General features: G+C 40.9%; 2 protein-coding genes across 2 annotated transcripts in view; one reads left to right on the top strand and one right to left on the bottom strand.

Annotated features, from left to right (window-relative positions):
* The window catches only part of LOC138350481 (uncharacterized), a 398,783-nt gene that overhangs the window by 330,256 nt on the left and 52,434 nt on the right, over positions 1-16,093 (top strand). The gene's annotated exons all lie outside the window — the stretch shown is intronic.
* The window catches only part of LOC138350312 (craniofacial development protein 2-like), a 33,585-nt gene that overhangs the window by 174 nt on the left and 17,318 nt on the right, over positions 1-16,093 (bottom strand). The window contains exon 2 of the mRNA XM_069300930.1: positions 5,237-5,410. Coding sequence (XP_069157031.1) covers positions 5,237-5,410 — 174 coding nt within the window. The remainder of the gene's footprint in view (positions 1-5,236; positions 5,411-16,093) is intronic.

Raw genomic sequence — 16,093 nt, 5'->3', positions numbered from 1 at the left:
ATTTGAAAGGTCATTAATGTAGATGAGAAAGAGGATAGGGCCAAGTATGCTGCTCTGAGGAACACCAATGTTGATGAGTAGGGTGGGAGAAATTGAATTATTCACAGAAACATACTGAAGCCTGTCAGAAAGGTAAGACTGAAGATATTGGAGAGAATGACCTCTGATTCCATAATGATGTCATTTAAGAAAAAGGTTTTGGTGGTTGACAGTTTCAAAAGCCTTACGTTGGTCAACAAATAACCCAACAGGGAACTCATTTTTATCAAGAGCTGCATGTATCAAGTCAATCATACTAATAAGTGCATCGTTAGTGTTTTTTGGGGGTCTGAAGCCATATTGGCAAGAGCTAAGTATATTGTGTTTGGCTAGATAAGAGTAGAGCTGCTTGTAGATTAGTTTTTCAAATATTTTTGAAAAGTTTGACAGAATTGATATAGGTCTCAAGTTGTTGACATCAGTGAGATCACCACATTTATGGACTGGGATTACTCTCGCTTTTTTAAGAATATCTGGAAAGGTTTGGAGTTAAAGTGATTTGTTGTAGAGCAATGCAATGGCAGGAGCTAAAAATCTGGAGGCTTTTTTGTAAATTAGAGTTGGTGTTTCCGCAAGAGCACTAGACTTAGTTTTAAGGGAAAGGATTATCTCATTAACATCAGTGGAATTAACAGGCGTTAGGTACAGAGACTGTGGATAGTTACCTGTAAGGTAGTCCTGAACATTAGTACGGGACGATGTTATATCATTAGCAAGGGATGACCCAATGGATGAGAAGAACCTATTGAGTATTGGTTTTTATTTAAAATCTTTTTTGATCCCAATATTTGTGAAATAGTGCTCCAAGTTTCCTTAATGTTGCCCTTTATTTGGGTAAATTTATTTTCGTAGTATTTAATTTTGGCAGTAATTTGAGTAATTCTTTGAAAATTCTTTGGAGACGATTCCTAACCTATACTTCTTCTCAAGGTCATGTTATTTATTAATAGATTTAAGTATCCCCTTTGTTAGCTATGGATTGTTTAGCCTTTTAGTTGTGACTAGTTTCGTTAGCATAGAACAATGGATGTTATAAAGGCTGAGAGTTTTTGAAGAAATGATTGCACTGCTAGGATGTCCCCTATGTTACCTAATTCGGTCTCCCAGTTGATATTAGCAGCAGCAGCTATAAAATTGCATATAGAAGTTTCATTGTGCCACCTAAAGCTTATCTTCCTTGTTTCTAAAGGTGGTTTGAAATGTTAGGAGAAATGTGGGGTCTATGGTTCTATCAATGATTATCCCTGAAGTAACCGGAGAGGTTATGTTAGTCCAGATGTGGTCAAGAGCCGTGGCAGTACTATCAGTGATTCTAGTAGGTCTAGTGATTAAGGGTATGAGGAAGCAGCAATTCAAACAGTTTAGGAAACTAGCAACAGGAGGGTTATCAGGCACGTAGAGGTCAATGTTTAAGTCCCTAAAAATAATTAAGTAACTTTTGTTCAGTCTGTTCTCTAGTATTAGATTTCTAAGGATAGAGTTGAATTCAGTCACATCAGGAAATAAGGAATTTTGTATACTGCTCCCACAGTCAGGACAGCCTCGCCACCCTTGACTCTAATGCAGGCAAAGATATACTCTCCACAAGGGTCTCTAGTTTTAATTACTTTTAAGCAAGTCAGTTCTTGGAGGTAGTAAAGAGCAGTACCACCACCTCTTTCAATAGGACGACAGTTGTGAATTGCTGAGTAGTTTGGTATATTGTAGAGTTGAGTAGTATCCTCTTTTAACCACGTTTCAGTAAGCACTACAAAAGAGAATTTATTGTCAACTGTTTGAATCAGGGCATTAACATCTTCAAAGTATTTGCTTAGAGATCTTACATTCAAGTTAATTACAGAAACATTGTGATTATGTGTTAGATCATTGCTTACATCATGTGCTGTATAATACCGGCAATTTTGATCATTATAGTTATGATTGTCATAAATACTAGTTAAGAGGTTTAGTTCTGGGTCTATACTAGTTTGCATAAGTGGGCTGTTTGACAGAGAAAAGGCAAAAAAGACAATTACAAAAAAAGAACTAGATATAAAAAACTATACAAAAAATGAGGTAGGTTGCTTTAAGGTACTTTCAGGTACACTGAAAGTAATAATTTGCACTAGGAGACACAGGCAAGCCTAGAGAACAATGGAGCAAGGGTGGAGAGGCTAGGCAACCTAAGTTACAAAGAAAAAAAGTTGAATAAAAATCCAAAAGTAATATAAACTTAATGATAATTTCTAAGAAAAAGCTTAGTTAAGATCCTAAAAAATTGAATGAACATAAGAAAATAAAAATGAACTAGAAAAATTAATTCCAATAGATTAACCAATACAAATCAAATTTACTTCGATGTATATTAATCACCTAAAGTAAAATTTGCTATACTAAAGTAATTACACTATAGCAAATTTCAAAAGTTACACTATAACAAAATGAGGTAGATTACTTTGAGGTCCACAGGTACACTGAAAGTAATAGTTTACACTGGAGAACACAGGCAACGCCAAGGTACAATGGGGCAAGGGAGTATGGGGAGGCTAGGCAACCATGAAGTACAGGTTACCTTATGGAGTCCACTACCATCCATAGGAAGGGTATGGGATCTACTACCGCCCACGGGATGAGTATGGGGTCCACTTCCGCTACCAGGATGAGTATGGGGGTTCACTACCACCCACGGGATGGTTCTGGGAACCACAATTATCAACAGGATGAGTATGGGGTCCACTATCACCTGTAGGATAAGTATGGGGTCCACTACTGCCCCACAGGATGGGTATAATGCGTTCACGACCGCGCACAGGATGGGTATGGGGGGTACCTACAGCTCACGGGATGGAGAATGGTGTCAACTACAGCTCAGGGGTCGTGGTATGGGGTCACCTACAGTTCATGGGAAGGGGTATGGGGTCGACAGCGGCTTACAGGTTTGGGTATGGGGTCAACTACAGCTTATGGCATGGGGTATGGGGTCAACTACAGCTTATGGGATGAGGTATGGGGTCAACTACAGCTCATGGGATGGGGTATGGGGTCAACTACAGCTTATGGGATGGGGTATGGGGTCAACTACAGCTCATGGGATGGGGTATGGGGTCAACTACAGCTCATGGGATGGGGTATGGGGTCAACTACAGCTCATGGGATGGGGTATGGGGTCAACTACAGCTCATGGGATGGGGTATGGGGTCAACTACAACTCAAGGGAAGGGGTATGGGGTCAACACCGGGTTACAGGTTTGGGTATGGGGTCAACTACAGCTCATGGGATGGGGTATGGGGTCAACTACATCTTACAGGTGTGGGTATGGGGTCAACTACATCTTACAGGTGTGGGTATGGGGTCAACTACATCTTACAGGTGTGGGTATGGGGTCAAGTACAGCACACGGGTTGGGGTATGGGGTCTACTACATCTTACAGGTTCGGGTATGGGGTCAACTACAGCTCATGGGATGGGGTCAACTACAGCTCATGGGATGGAGTATGGGGTCAACTACAGCTCATGGGATGGAGTATGGGGTCAACTACAGCTCATGGGATGGAGTATGGGGTCAACTACAGCTCATGGGATGGGGTCAACTACAGCTCATGGGATGGAGTATGGGGTCAACTACAGCTCATGGGATGGAGTATGGGGTCAACTACAGCTCATGGGATGGAGTCAACTACAGCTCATGGGATGGAGTATGGGGTCAACTACAGCTCATGGGATGGGGTCAACTACAGCTCATGGGAGGGGGTCAACTACAGCTCATGGGAGGGGGTCAACTACAGCTCATGGGAGGGGGTCAACTACAGCTCATGGGAGGGGGTCAACTACAGCTCATGGGATGGGGTCAACTACAGCTCATGGGATGGGGTCAACTACAGCTCATAGGAGGGGGTCAACTACAGCTCATGGGAGGGGGTAAACTACAGCTCATGGGAGGGGGTAAACTACAGCTCATGGGAGGGGGTATGGGGTAAACTACAGCTCATGGGAGGGGGTCAACTACAGCTCATGGGATGGGGTCAACTACAGCTCATGGGATGGGGTCAACTACAGCTCATGGGATGGGGTCAACTACAGCTCATGGGATGGGGTCAACTACAGCTCATGGGATGGAGTATGGGGTCAACTACAGCTCATGGGATGGAGTCAACTACAGCTCATGGGATGGAGTATGGGGTCAACTACAGCTCATGGGAGGGGGTCAACTACAGCTCATGGGAGGGGGTCAACTACAGCTCATGGGAGGGGGTCAACTACAGCTCATGGGATGGGGTCAACTACAGCTCATGGGATGGGGTCAACTACAGCTCATAGGAGGGGGTCAACTACAGCTCATGGGAGGGGGTAAACTACAGCTCATGGGAGGGGGTATGGGGTAAACTACAGCTCATGGGATGGGGTCAACTACAGCTCATGGGATGGGGTCAACTACAGCTCATGGGATGGGGTCAACTACAGCTCATGGGATGGGGTCAACTACAGCTCATGGGATGGGGTCAACTACAGCTCATGGGAGTGGGTCAACTACAGCTCATGGGAGGGGGTATGGGAGTAGGGCGATTAAGGACCAGAACCATGCACGCCACCTGGACAGGTGGCGTGCATGGGGGCGTGCCGTCTCAGTGCTCTCTCTCTCTGTCTGTCTGTCTGTTTGTCTGTCTGCCTCACTCTCTGTCTGTCTGTCTGTCTCTCTCTTTCTTTCTCTCCCTCTCTCTGTCTGTCTGTCTCTCTCTCTCTGTCCTCACACCAATCGAGGTAGCCATGATTTAAAAGCCACACACCCATTATCTTAATTGAGGTTTGCGCCTTCCACCTCCTGCTGGGGTGTTGAAAATATTCAACAACTTTAATCCCTTATAGTACTTCAAGAAGAATTCTTGTACTAACAATAGTAATTTACTAACATTACAAACTTGAAGATTAATCATAATCATGCCTTCTACCACTGCAATATTTCGCGATAAGTTTCCTACTCCGTGGCGGTTGCATCAGCAAATTCGCAGAGGACAGATAACATCTACATTTCAGAGAATTAAATTTTATTCTCATTATCTATCAGTATCCTTTACTAAGAATTAGTAACTGATACTATATAAACCAGTGATCACTTCAATTCGCATTATTAGCTGAAGATCACAAAATAACAGTGCATTCTGTTATTACAAATTATCATGGAGGAACGAAATTCTTCCTCCATTTCTCTCAGGGACTCACAGAGTCCCGGTGAACTCTGTTCATATTATTTATTATGGAGGACCTCAATCTCAACCCAAAATGGTCCGCCACTAGCTGCAGCTGAGCCTTGGTGCACTCTTCCAACTCCTGCTCGTCCCTCGACTCAATAAACTTCTTTACTCTGTCATCCTCCATCTCTAGGCTATTGAGTAACTGTATACAGCGAATACACTAGCGAGCAATGTAAACCGAGACCAATATCGACCTTAATACACTTGCCCTGCACTTGCAATCCTTTGTCCACTGTTGTTCAATGTATCCTGGCAAGGTCGCCACTGTCAGGTGTCACCCCCTTCCAACCTGTGGTTGGGGTCGTCCCACAGGTCTTAGCCCCTCAGTACCTGGGCGCCACATGCTCGCCCTTGGGCTCCCCCAGTCAACTAAGGGCTGGCCTTATACAACCCTAGCGAGTGGGGAGGCTCAAGCTTCCTATAACTCACCTAAACCTGCCCGTCCTGACACTGGAACATTTTCTCTTGCTCTATCTGGTCTGTCCTGAGGACGCCAGCTGGACTGTTTATACTCGTGTCCCAGCAACACGTCAGTGGTCTCATTAATTATCTTGGCTAAGGATGCAATGTCACGTGCAGTGCAAGGTGCCACTAATGGTCTCATAAATATACATAAATATAGCCCTAGAGAATGGAGGCTCACTTAAACTCCTCAGTTAGTTTAAAAGTTTACTGAAGAAAAACATATATACACATATAAATGGCATAATGAAATGTCTATGTTTGGAATCATCCTGCTGGCAGCAACACTTCTCGATGACACGTCTCTGGCAACACGGTCAGCTGGCTGGGTCCACTCCTCCAGCACGGGCACACACCTCGCGCCTCTGGCAGCACGATCAGCTCAGAACGTCGTGATTTTTCCCACGACTCTAGCAAGGCGATCAGCTGGTTGGACGTTTCAGAGTACGTTGGTGGCTCCTTGCACACCAACTACCCTTCTAGGATCACTAACATCACCACGTTAATGCTCACACACACCAACTCACGCCTAAATGTTCTTGGCATCCTAACCTAATATTCTATCACTTAGACAAGAAAATGAGAAGAAATGTTCACAACATACAAAATACTCTAGCTCGCCTAGCTCATAAGGGGTAAGGGGAGGGACAATTATCTGCCTTATTTCACTCCAACCACAAAGCTGACTCGTCCTCTGTTGGGGGATGTTGAGGAGCCTGGTCCTGGCTTCTGGTCTCCTGATGAACATTTCCCACACACAGGTTCCTCCGTCGTCCTCGATGATAACGCGTCCTCGCCATGCTCACATTCAACAGGTACTGCCTTCCTCCTATTACTCTGGGGTACTGGAGACAGGTACCTCCGTCGTCGTCCTCACTCTCACTGACACTGTCGACTCCTCACAGTCCAGCACAGCATCCCCTCGCCTTAACTGTATGTAGATTTGGTCCCGGCCCTAGCTTCTCGCTGGATGTGTAAGACGTGATCCTCTAGTGGGCGTTCCAGACGTCACCAGCCCAACGTTCCCTCTGCTGCAGACTCTTGATAGAGCTCTTGGCTCTCTCTCCGGTCCGTCCTTGCCTCTGGGCTACTCCACGGAAGTTGGATGGCTTCTCAGACTGTCTGCAGAATCGAAGCGGAGCTTAAATCTACTGGTATGTCTACTACTGAACTCTAGGTCCGGAGCTCGCTCGAGCTCGTCTCCCCTCTATGACGTCTCGTGACGTACTCTTCCCGCCCAGGCACCAGCCGCCCCCCGAGCCCTCCGCCTCGTGACGTCACACCGCCCGAGGGCTCTCGTCATATATATATATATATATATATATATATATATATATATATATATATATATATATATATATATATATATATATATATATATATATATATATATATATATATATATATATATATATATATATATATATATATATATATATATATATCGAAACCTAGTAGCCAGAACGCACTTCTCAGCCCTTGCACTTGCACTTCTCATGCAAGGCTCGATTTGCCTAATAAGCCAAGTTTTCCTGAATTAATATATTTTCTCTAATTTTTTTCTTATGAAATGATAAAACTACCCATTTCATTATGTATAAGGTCAATTTTTTTGTATTGGAGTTAAAATTAACGTAGATATATGACCATATATGATATATGATATATGATATGATATGACCATATATGACCAAACCTAACCAACTCTACCTAGCCTAACCTAACCTATCTTTATAGGTTAGGTTAGGTTAGGTAGCCGAAAATGTTAGGTTAGGTTAGGTTAGGTAGGTTAGGTAGTCGGAAAAACATTAATTCATGAAAACTTGGCTTATTAGGCAAATCGGGCCTTGCATAGTAGGCTGAGAAGTGCGTTCTGGCTACTAGGTACGACATATATATATATATATATATATATATATATATATATATATATATATATATATATATATATATATATATATATATATTAAATATGACCGAAAAAGTAAGATTAATAATTCTAACACGAATTTTCTCAATCTTTCGTACATTTCTTTTCACTGTAGGTGGTAATTCAAAAATCAATTCTCCAAAATTCATTTTTATTTCTAGTCTGACGCGACACTTGAGCGCGTTTCATAAAACTTATTACATTTTCAAAGGCTTGACGTTTGCGAGGCACTACACATCAAAAAGTCAACACCAGCAATCAACAGCCAACTAATGCACAACTATATTCTACCCACCTCAAGACTCCGCTCCAATATAGAAGCATCAAGAAATATGGACCAATAGGCTTTCGACAATCACTTCCATTCAATATCCATTGTTTCGTGTTCTGTCTTGTGTTGATGAAATTAATACCCTATTAATACCACCTCACCCCATCCACCTCACTCAATTGTAGATATAAACAAATCGGAGATGTGTAAGTTCTATTCAGTTGTGTATATGTAAACTAAAGTCTTTGAAAATGTAATAAGTTTTACGAAACGCGCTCAAGTGTCGCGTCAGACTAGAAATAAAAATGAATTTTGGAGAATTGATTTTTGAATTACCACCTACAGTGAAAAGAAATGTACGAAAGATTGAGAAAATTCGTGTTAGAATTATTAATCTTACTTTTTCGGTCATATTTAATAATATATGTCTACAGGAAAGACTGCTACCAAAATATACTAATATATATATATATATATATATATATATATATATATATATATATATATATATATATATATATATATATATATATATATATATATATATATATTTATATATATATATATATATATATATATATATATATATATATATATATATATATATATATATATATATATATATATATATATATATATATATATATATATATATATATATTATTAAATATGACCGAAAAAATAAGATTAATAATTCTAACACGAATTTTCTCAATCTTTCGTACAATCGGAATGATAGCCGACAGAGTGTATCGTGATCCAGCCTGTACTCCTCTTGACATACCAGAAAATATTCTGAGGAAACTACTCCAAGCTTGTACTAAAGAGGCACCCTTCTTGAGCCCGGATGGGCACATGTATAAGCAAGTAGATGGGGTCGCCATGGGTTCTCCCCTAGGTGTCCTGTTTGCAAACTTCTACCTGGGTACCATCGAGCAAAAAGTCTTAGTCGACATGAACTTGAAACCGGCCATATACTGCAGGTATGTTGACGACATTATTACACAGGTACCTGATGTCAGACATCTGCAGGAGCTGAAGGAGGCATTTGAGCAGAGTTCCGTGCTGCGTTTCACTTACGAGATGGAAAAGGATGGGAAGCTGCCCTTTCTAGATGTAACAGTCATGGAAAAGGGCGGAGGTTTCCACACTGCAGTCAACACTAAGGAAACAAACATAGGAATGTGCCTAAATGCCAACAGCGACTGCCGTGACAGGTACAAGAGGAGTGTTGTTAACGCATATGTCGACCGTGCTCTCAGCCACAGCTCAGAATGGAAGCAAGTCGACGAAGAACTCTGTAGGGTAAGGCAGGTCCTAGTCAATAACGGCTTCTCCAATGGTTTCGTCGAAGACATCATAAGAAGGAAAGTGAAAAGCCATGCAACCTCTGAAGAGACAACTAACACAACACCTATACCCCCTATTAGACTATTTTACAGGAACTTCTTTTCCACAGCTCATAAAACGGAGGAAAGGGTCCTGAAAGATATTGTTAATAGAAACGTTATCCCTACAGACAAAAATCAGAGGATACAACTGACGATTTACTATAAAACCAGAAAAACGGCCAGCCTACTCATGAGAAACTCTCCAGACACAAAACAGAACGCTTTAAAAGAGACTAACGTCGTCTATGCCTTCAAATGCCCACTTGGGGACTGTAAGCTCCAAAAAACCCAGTATATAGGCAAGACAACAACATCTCTTTCTAGGCGTTTAACGATGCATAAGCAACAGGGCTCCATTAAGGAACATATAATCTCTTCCCACAACCAAACCATCGCCAGAGAAATCCTAGTAAACAACACAGAAATCATCGATAGATACAGCGATAGCAGGCGGCTTGACGTTTGCGAGGCACTACACATCAAGAAGTCAACACCAGCAATCAACAGCCAATTATTGCACAACTATATTCTACCCACCTCAAGACTCCGCTCCAATATAGAAGCATCAAGAAATATGGACCAATAGGCTTTCTACAAACACTTCTATTCAATACCCATTGTTTGTGTTCTGTCTTGTGTTGATACTTTTAATACCCTATTAATATCCCCTCTTGTTCTGTCTTGTGTTAATGCCACATCACCCCTCCCACCTCACTCAAATGTAGATATAAAATCGGAGATACGTAAGTTCTATTCAGTTGTGTATTTGTGAACTAAAGTCTTTGAAAATGTAATAAGTTTTACGAAACGCGCCCGTGTCGCGTCAGACTAGAAATAAAAATGAATTTTGGAGAATTGATTTTTGATTTACCTCCAACAGTGAAGCGTAATGTACGAAAGATTGAGAAAATTCGTGTTAGAATTATTAATCTTATTTTTTCGGTCATATTTAATAATATATGTCTACAGGAAAGACTGCTACCAAAATATACTAATATATATATATACATATATATATATGTATTTATATATATATATATATATATGTATATATATATATATATATATATATATATATATATATATATATATATATATATATATATATATATATATATATATATATAAAATATATATACATATATATATATATATATATATAAAATATATATACATATATATATATATATATATATATATATATAATATATACATATATATATATATATATATATATATATATATATATTATATATATATATATATATATATATATATATATATATATATATATATATATATATATATATATATATATATATATATATATATATATATATATGTATATATGTTTCATTCATTGAATATGACCGCATATTCTGTATTTATTATTTTCTGGTTTAGGGCTTCAATCCCTCTAACTATTTTCTTAGCATCAGGGCTTAATTGAAATAGGAGTTCTCCAAAACTCATTTTCGTACTTTTAAGGTGAAGAAAAGAAGTGATTTACTATAGAGTGTAATACACTCTATAGTAAATCACTTCTTTTCTTCACCTTAAAAGTACGAAAATGAGTTTTGGAGAACTCCTATTTCAATTAAGCCCTGATGCTAAGAAAATAGTTAGAGGGATAGAAGCCCTAAACCAGAAAATAATAAATACAGAATATGCGGTCATATTCAATGAAACATGTTTGAAAGAAAACCTACTGCCAGTATACACCAATATGTATATATATATATATATATATATATATATATATATATATATATATATATATATATATATATATATATATATATATATATATATATATTTATATATATATATATAAACATTCCTATGTTTATATATATATATATATAAATACATTCGAACATAGGAATTGTTTTTCGAGTACCTAACCTACCTAACCTAACCTAACCTAACTTTTCGGCTACCTAACCTAACCTAAAATATAAAGATAGGTTAGGTTAGGTTAGGTAGGGTTGGTTAGGTTCGGTCATATATCTACGTTAATTTTTACTCCAATTAAAAAAAATTGACCTCATGCATAATGAAATGGGTAGCTTTATCATTCCATAAGAAAAAAAATTAGAGAAAATATATTAATTCAGGAAAACTTGGCTTATTAGGCAAATCGGGCCTTTCATAGTAGGTTGAGAAATGCGTTCTGGCTAATAGGTACGACATATATATATATGTATATATATATATATATATATATATATATATATATATATATATATATATATATATATATATACAACTTAAGAACACTTTCCCACCAGGAGACTCGAACCCTAGCCAGCACAGAAGCCTTCCAGCAACTGGCATAACAGGTACGCCTTAACCCGCTCCACCACCCGCTCAGACCCTTAAAAGAGATGGTAATTTCAGAGTATTTAAATACCCCAAAGATCAACACCTCCCAAGAGCACCAGAGCAAGTGAGGGGTCATTTATACGTTAATTTCATCAAGTCCCTGTTAATATGGGAAGACACAGTGTCTCTGCTTAAGGCACAACTCTCCTAAACACGAGAGTTAAGTATACAACTTTAGAACACTTTCCCACCAGGAGACTCGAACCCTAGCCAGCACAGAAGCCTTCCAGCAACTGGCATAACAGGTACGCCTTAACCCGCTCCACCACCCGCTCAGACCCTTAAAAGAGATGGTAATTTCGGAGTATTTAAATACCCCAAAGATCAACACCTCCCAAGAGCACCAGAGCAAGTGAGGGGTCATTTATAGGTTAATTTCATCAAGTCCCTGTTAATATGGGAAGACACAGTGTCTCTGCTTAAGGCACAACTCTCCTAAACACGAGAGTTAAGTATACAACTTTAGAACACTTTCCCACCAGGAGACTCGAACCCTAGCCAGCACAGAAGCCTTCCAGCAACTGGCATAACAGGTACGCCTTAACCCGCTCCACCACCCGCTCAGACCCTTAAAAGAGATGGTAATTTCGGAGTATTTAAATACCCCAAAGATCAACACCTCCCAAGAGCACCAGAGCAAGTGAGGGGTCATTTATACGTTAATTTCATCAAGTCCCTGTTAATATGGGAAGACACAGTGTCTCTGCTTAAGGCACAACTCTCCTAAACACGAGAGTTAAGTATACAACTTTAGAACACTTTCCCACCAGGAGACTCGAACCCTAGCCAGCACAGAAGCCTTCCAGCAACTGGCATAACAGGTACGCCTTAACCTGCTCCACCACCCGCTCAGACCCTTAAAAGAGATGGTAATTTCGGAGTATTTAAATACCCCAAAGATCAACACCTCCCAAGAGCACCAGAGCAAGTGAGGGGTCATTTATACGTTAATTTCATCAAGTCCCTGTTAATATGGGAAGACACAGTGTCTCTGCTTAAGGCACAACTCTCCTAAACACGAGAGTTAAGTATACAACTTTAGAACACTTTCCCACCAGGAGACTCGAACCCTAGCCAGCACAGAAGCCTTCCAGCAACTGGCATAACAGGTACGCCTTAACCCGCTCCACCACCCGCTCAGACCCTTAAAAGAGATGGTAATTTCGGAGTACTTAAATACCCCAAAAATCAACACCTCCCAAGAGCACCAGAGCAAGTGAGGGGTCATTTATACGTTAATTTCATCAAGTCCCTGATAATATGGGAAGACACAGTGTCTCTGCTTAAGGCACAACTCTCCTAAACACGAGAGTTAAGTATACAACTTTAGAACACTTTCCCACCAGGAGACTCGAACCCTAGCCAGCACAGAAGCCTTCCAGCAACTGGCATAACAGGTACGCCTTAACCCGCTCCACCACCCGCTCAGACCCTTAAAAGAGATGGTAATTTCAGAGTATTTAAATACCCCAAAGATCAACACCTCCCAAGAGCACCAGAGCAAGTGAGGGGTCATTTATACGTTAATTTCATCAAGTCCCTGTTAATATAGGAAGACACAGTGTCTCTGCTTAAGGCACAACTCTCCTAAACACGAGAGTTAAGTATACAACTTTAGAACACTTTCCCACCAGGAGACTCGAACCCTAGCCAGCACAGAAGCCTTCCAGCAACTGGCATAACAGGTACGCCTTAACCCGCTCCACCACCCGCTCAGACCCTTAAAAGAGATGGTAATTTCGGAGTATTTAAATACCCCAAAGATCAACACCTCCCAAGAGCACCAGAGCAAGTGAGGGGTCATTTATACGTTAATTTCATCAAGTCCCTGTTAATATGGGAAGACACAGTGTCTCTGCTTAAGGCACAACTCTCCTAAACACGAGAGTTAAGTATACAACTTTAGAACACTTTCCCACCAGGAGACTCAAACCCTAGCCAGCACAGCAACCTTCCAGCAACTGGCATAACAGGTACGCCTTAACCCGCTCCACCACCCGCTCAGACCCTTAAAAGAGATGATAATTTCGGAGTATTTAAATGCCCCAAAGATCAACACCTCCCAAGAGCACCAGAGCAAGTGAGGGGTCATTTATACGTTAATTTCATCAAGTCCCTGTTAATATGGGAAGACACAGTGTCTCTGCTTAAGGCACAACTCTCCTAAACACGAGAGTTAAGTATACAACTTTAGAACACTTTCCCACCAGGAGACTCGAACCCTAGCCAGCACAGAAGCCTTCCAGCTACTGGCATAACAGGTACGCCTTAACCCGCTCCACCACCCGCTCAGACCCTTAAAAGAGATGGTAATTTCAGAGTATTTAAATACCCCAAAGATCAACACCTCCCAAGAGCACCAGAGCAAGTGAGGGGTCATTTATACGTTAATTTCATCAAGTCCCTGTTAATATAGGAAGACACAGTGTCTCTGCTTAAGGCACAACTCTCCTAAACACGAGAGTTAAGTATACAACTTTAGAACACTTTCCCACCAGGAGACTCGAACCCTAGCCAGCACAGAAGCCTTCCAGCAACTGGCATAACAGGTACGCCTTAACCCGCTCCACCACCCGCTCAGACCCTTAAAAGAGATGGTAATTTCGGAGTATTTAAATACCCCAAAGATCAACACCTCCCAAGAGCACCAGAGCAAGTGAGGGGTCATTTATACGTTAATTTCATCAAGTCCCTGTTAATATGGGAAGACACAGTGTCTCTGCTTAAGGCACAACTCTCCTAAACACGAGAGTTAAGTATACAACTTTAGAACACTTTCCCACCAGGAGACTCAAACCCTAGCCAGCACAGCAACCTTCCAGCAACTGGCATAACAGGTACGCCTTAACCCGCTCCACCACCCGCTCAGACCCTTAAAAGAGATGATAATTTCGGAGTATTTAAATGCCCCAAAGATCAACACCTCCCAAGAGCACCAGAGCAAGTGAGGGGTCATTTATACGTTAATTTCATCAAGTCCCTGTTAATATGGGAAGACACAGTGTCTCTGCTTAAGGCACAACTCTCCTAAACACGAGAGTTAAGTTTTACTCTCGTGTTTAGGAGAGTTGTGCCTTAAGCAGAGACACTGTGTCTTCCCATATTAACAGGGACTTGATGAAATTAACGTATAAATGACCCCTCACTTGCTCTGGTGCTCTTGGGAGGTGTTGATCTTTGGGGTATTTAAATACTCCGAAATTACCATCTCTTTTAAGGGTCTGAGCGGGTGGTGGAGCGGGTTAAGGCGTACCTGTTATGCCAGTTGCTGGAAGGCTTCTGTGCTGGCTAGGGTTCGAGTCTCCTGGTGGGAAAGTGTTCTAAAGTTGTATACTTAACTCTCGTGTTTAGGAGAGTTGTGCCATATATATATATATATATATATATATATATATATATATATATATATATATATATATATATATATATATATATATATATATATATATATATATATATATATATATATATATATATAACTGAAAACTCACACCCCAGAAGTGACTTGAACCCATACTCCCAGAAGCAACGCAACTGGTATGTACAAGACGCCTTAATCCACTTGACCATCACGACCGGACATAATGAGGTGATAGCCGAGGCTATTTGAACCACCCCACCGCCGGCACTCGGATAGTAATCTTGGGCATAGCATTTTACCAAATCACCTCATTCTTTGGGGCACACGTGAGGAACACAAATGCGAACAAGCCTGAATGGTCCCCAGGACAATATGCAACTGAAAACTCACACCCCAGAAGTGACTCGAACCCATACTCCCAGAAGCAACGCAACTGGTATGTACAAGACGCCGTAATCCACTTGACCATCACGACCGGACATAATGAGGTGATAGCCGAGGCTATTTGAACCACCCCACCGCCGGCACTCGGATAGTAATCTTGGGCATAGCATTTTACCAAATCACCTCATTCTTTGGGGCACACGTGAGGAACACAAATGCGAACAAGCCTGAATGGTCCCCAGGACAATATGCAACTGAAAACTCACACCCCAGAAGTGACTCGAACCCATACTCCCAGAAGCAACGCAACTGGTATGTACAAGACGCCTTAATCCACTTGACCATCACGACCGGACATAATGAGGTGATAGCCGAGGCTATTTGAACCACCCCACCGCCGGCACTCGGATAGTAATCTTGGGCATAGCATTTTACCAAATCACCTCATTCTTTGGGGCACACGTGAGGAACACAAATGCGAACAAGCCTGAATGGTCCCCAGGACAATATGCAACTGAAAACTCACACCCCAGAAGTGACTCGAACCCATACTCCCAGAAGCAACGCAACTGGTATGTACAAGACGCCTTAATCCACTTGACCATCACGACCGGACATAATGAGGTGATAGCCGAGGCTAT

This window comes from Procambarus clarkii, chromosome 45 (genome assembly GCF_040958095.1).
Source record: "Procambarus clarkii isolate CNS0578487 chromosome 45, FALCON_Pclarkii_2.0, whole genome shotgun sequence".
Classification (NCBI taxonomy): Eukaryota; Metazoa; Arthropoda; class Malacostraca; order Decapoda; family Cambaridae; genus Procambarus; species Procambarus clarkii.
Note: the sequence above shows the minus strand (reverse complement) of the source record. Positions and strands in the feature narration are given on the sequence as shown.